At 39.9% G+C, this 4,405-nt stretch overlaps 1 protein-coding gene across 2 annotated transcripts; it reads right to left on the reverse strand.

The window, feature by feature from the left end:
- Nucleotides 1-914: 914 nt before the first annotated feature.
- LOC146594486 (proto-oncogene Mas-like) lies at nt 915-4,014 on the reverse strand. 2 transcript variants are annotated; one of them, XM_085307442.1, is made up of 3 exons: nt 3,760-4,014; nt 3,234-3,309; nt 915-2,094 (listed from the first exon to the last, which is right to left on the reverse strand). In XM_085307442.1, the coding sequence occupies exon 3, from the start codon at nt 2,055-2,057 to the stop codon at nt 1,068-1,070; it is 990 nt and encodes a 329-aa protein (XP_085163568.1). In that variant the 5' UTR covers nt 2,058-2,094; nt 3,234-3,309; nt 3,760-4,014; the 3' UTR covers nt 915-1,067. The 2 variants fall into 2 exon arrangements, with proteins under 2 accessions (XP_085163568.1, XP_085163569.1); XM_085307443.1 differs by lacking the exon at nt 3,234-3,309.
- Between the last annotated feature and the right edge of the window lie 391 nt (nt 4,015-4,405).

Raw genomic sequence — 4,405 nt, forward strand, 5'->3', positions numbered from 1 at the left:
ACAAAATACCAGCCCCAGTACTCTGGTATACAGAATGAGGCAGTCAGTTGGATTGGTGTCACTGGGGTATAGCCCCTGTTGTGAATCACCAGAGGTACCTTTCTTTTTTCTGTTATCATAAAACTGTCTAATATGAACAGAGAGAGCTCAAGGGCAACATATRTTCTCCAGAGAACAGCTAAATTCTGAATATGTGGCTGAAACAGCAAGCATGGGGACCAACTTTCTCGTAGACTCCCTGAATGACTAAACCTACGGGAACCCTCATATTTGGAGATGAGCCAGCCCCACCCTTCATAATTTGGGCAAAATTCCTCTGTAAGTTGACAACACTCATATGTTGCTACTCCTGTGTGTCAGGTAATAATCAAAGGAACTTAGAAGGAGTAATCAGAGAAATGTTGATTTCACTGAAAATTGTGCAACATATACTTTGAAAATAGACTTTCAAGTAGTTCCCTAACCATGGAGGAGCTTGACCATTTAGCGAATACTTAAATGTCTTGTCAGATCGTACCTATACTGAATGTTTGTGGGTAAGTGTGGGGACTTAATCTCATATGTGGATTTCTTCCTCTGTTTCCCCTGGGGAGCAGCTTTTGTGTGCACTTAAACAAATCGGAAATAACAGAAACTAAATCCCCGTATCTAACGTGAATCCTGTGTTTAGTGGGCTTGACGTTTAAAAATGTGAATACACACAGGCCCTGATGACTTCAATAGCATTTATGGGTGCTCAGAGCTTGTATAAAGGTCACACTATTTATAACATATTTCAGTGTCCTTTTTTTTATATTCTCTGTTGGCCTGTCTCTTTTCCACTGTAGTATTCTTGACTGACATAGCCACATCAGGATGTAGCATGTGTTTGAATAATTAAGAAAATACAAATAAAAGTTATCTTTATTCTAGTCTATATTTTTCCATTGCTCAACCACCAAAGATAACAGTACCATTTCACCACTGCCTTTTACATTCTGTGGAAGACAAATAATCTTTTAGTTTTGCAGCATTTTATTAAATCTTGCAGGTCCAATTATTTGCCCCTAGAGTTTCATCCTTAGGGTTTAGAAAATTGTTTCAGCTATATCCAAGCTGGTGCCAACTTCCTGGCTTCTTGGCCGCAAGCCATCAGCAAGTGCTCTACTAAGAACCACTTTGAGACTTTCCTTGAACCTCTTCTTCTTGCTGCTTCCTACAAAGAAGTAAACAAGGGGGTTGATGCTGCTGTTAACGGTGGAGAGAACAATGGTGACGTGGTTCTGCTGGCCGAGCAAAGATGACCGGTGGTGATAATTCAGAAGATACAACAGCCTCATAGGCATGGCAAAAATTAGGAAGACAATGATTGTGGCCACAATGATGATGTAGAGCTTTGATGAATGAGGTCTCAAGGAGTTACGATGAATCCTAATAACCAAGATCAGGCTGGACAGAATCATTAGGGGAATGAAGATCATGAAAGTCAAGATCCACATGAAGATGAGCACTGCTTGGCAATGGTTGGCATCATCAAATTGTTCATTTGTTAAATCATCTTTGCATGTTAAGTGTTCAGCTACTGTCATCAGAAAAGACAGAGTCCACAGAACTGCACATACAATTGCCGATTGGTGCTGTGACCGGTGGCATCGGTACCAGATGGGGTAAACAATAGACAGACACCTCTCAATACTGATGGCTGTCAGGAGATAGAGACCAGTATTATATCCAAGAAAGAAGACAATAGATAGTGTGGTGGTTATATAATAGTAAACACCATATGAGAATTCAAAACCAGCCATATACTCAACTGACAGAATAAATGTACAAAGCAGCAAGGAGATATCAGCAATGGACAGATGTGTGATGTACACAGTGAAGGGGTTTCTTTTGATCTGGAAGCAGAGGCACCAGAGGACAATTCCATTTTCACAAAAACCCAGGAAGGAGATGATCATAATTACCCAAAGTGGGGTCAAWATCTCCCAGACCATTTCCTGTGTAGAAATGTTTCTGTGCATTGAGATGTTCTCTGGGCCTTCGCTGGGATGAAACGTTATGTTTGACTCATCCATGGGGAAAGCTCAAGTTTGGGTAACACAGCTCTTCCTTCTGTAAATATGTATAAAAATATACTGTGAACATTGTGTGCCCCTCCCCTCCCCTTTTTCTTTCTATTTTGTGGACCCCGTTTTTCTCATCATATCTGAAAGCTCTAGCAAAAGCAAAACTAGCTTTGATATACTAATGCTAGATGAAACCCAGCTGAAACTACTCTTGACAAGTGTTAAAGATGGCTAAGCCCATGGTGCTAGCAGAAATCCTGAGCTTTCTTCTCTATGTGGTTCAGCAGATGGGTGCTAAATGGCAGCTAAAGAGATGCCTTCGAGGAGGTCTTGAAAGAACAAACTCTTGTCACATTGCAAAGTTTCATGATACTGTGGTCTGTTCAGATCATATTGGTCATTCTTGTTAGAGCCCTAGATTGTTCTCAGGTCCATGCAGCTCCCTTTGAAGCTAATGAAGGTAATTTTAAGTCATACATATGTATTTCTAGTGGATTCAGCTCTTAAGTTTTTGTATTTAAAAAAAATTGATAGCTAAATCCCTTTTCCAGGAAGGACTTTAATTAATTAAATAAAAATAATGTGTATTTACTGAGCTCTATCTTCCCTTCAGGCACAAAAGTGGAGGGCAGGCAGAATTACACTGTTTTGGGATAGTAATTTTTGATCAGTCTCAGTGTCATTTATCAGGGTCAAATGTAATTYGACAATGTTTAAGCACCATTCAACACTCTGAACCACCCAGCAAAAACAGTATCCTGCAAAGATTATAAATCCAACCCATTATGAGGAAAAGTAATTGTTAGGTTCTCTGCCATTGTTACAACAGCTATAGCTGTTGTTTTGCTGAGCTATGGAACAAGTTCTCACTCTGTTTTTCTCCTTTTATCTCATAAAAGAGAATTAGCAGTGTTGGCCACAGCTGATTTTTGTGAGTATATAGGAATATTTCACATGCCCTTCCCTGTTAACTTCCTAGCTGTTCCCTGTTCCTGCTAACAGGGACTAGCTGTTGGCAATAAGCTTGCCCAGCTGACTTGGTTCATCCTTGAAACCAGACTGTCCATTAACATGCCATAGAATAAATTTACCTATATATACAAGCAGTCAAGATCATCAAGTGCAATGGGAAGAAATTTTACTGGGGCTAACTTGTGCAAGGATTAGTTAAACAGAGCCACTCACCCCAATCATAAATTTTCTTTCATGAGCCCTGATTTCCCGGGGTTCAAAACAACTTCTTAAGACAGGATATCACAGTCTAAAAAAGAGCACTCTGTAAAGAACCTGAGAAGCCTCCAGTCTTGCTGGCTTTTAAACCTGCAGAAAAATGTTAATGGTGATTGCACATGCATGTTGACCATGCCACCGTCTGAGCCTGAAACAAACAACATAGCTGTTGTATGTTGTAGAGAGTGAATGTGAATGCAGCAAGAAATAATGACTGGAGTAAATAGCAGATCTCCCAAAAGCAGTGTTCTGAAATAACTATGCGGGACAGGTGCTCAAACACCATGTCGCTAGAAGCATAGTAAAACTTGACAGGAGAAAAGAGGAGGAGTCTCTATGTATTTCATGAGTTAAAACAAATAGGAAAGGAAAAAAAAGAAGGATGCAAAAAGACTGCAGAAAGTGCTTGGTTCATATCTCTGCATAAATGGGGTATTTCTCTTTGGAGAGTAAAATGAAGAGGAATAAGTTTTGGACTTACTAAGGTCATTCCCAAGTGAGAGCATTCAGAGATGAGTGTGGAAAGGAGCCTCTCCTTCCATATATGTCCATGGTCCGTTCAGATTTCCCTGAAGCTGTTGAAGTACTTCCTTGAAGAAGCTGAAGATTATCTTCTCCAACCATTTGCCTTTGAAAARAGGGATAGCAAATAAAGACTCTGACAATGACTCCCTCAAAAATAAGTGTGCAGTTCTTCCATTGCTCAAAATGTCTGAGGCATGCCAAGCCAACGGCCCCAGGCACATCATCTGAGGCTGTGCTTCAAATGGCATCGCTCAGTAACTGGCAAGTCATGCAGCTGAAAGCCTGGGAGTTAACTATTGTGGGAACTGAATGGCAGCATATGGAAAGTTGTCCAAGCTGCTACAATACCAAGAGACATAGTTTAAACAAACAAACACAAAGTGAGTAGGAAATCTATTTGGGGATGATAAAATCTGAAGAAGGAAAAATCTCARTGTAGAACTGTGCCACCAAATGCCATCTAAAATAACACAAGTTGATTGTCTGTTTGTCTTACGTTATTCAATGTGTCTATGAAAGCGAAAGAGAAAAAAAAGAAAAAGAAAGGAAGGAAATTAAAAAAGGAAAAGAAAAAAGAAGAGAGGGAAGGAAGGAAACAAAAA

The sequence above is a fragment of the Rhea americana genome, unplaced genomic scaffold (assembly GCF_003343005.1).
Source record: "Rhea americana isolate MKP2758 unplaced genomic scaffold, rheAme1 scaffold_258, whole genome shotgun sequence".
In the NCBI taxonomy this organism is placed as follows: Eukaryota; Metazoa; Chordata; class Aves; order Rheiformes; family Rheidae; genus Rhea; species Rhea americana.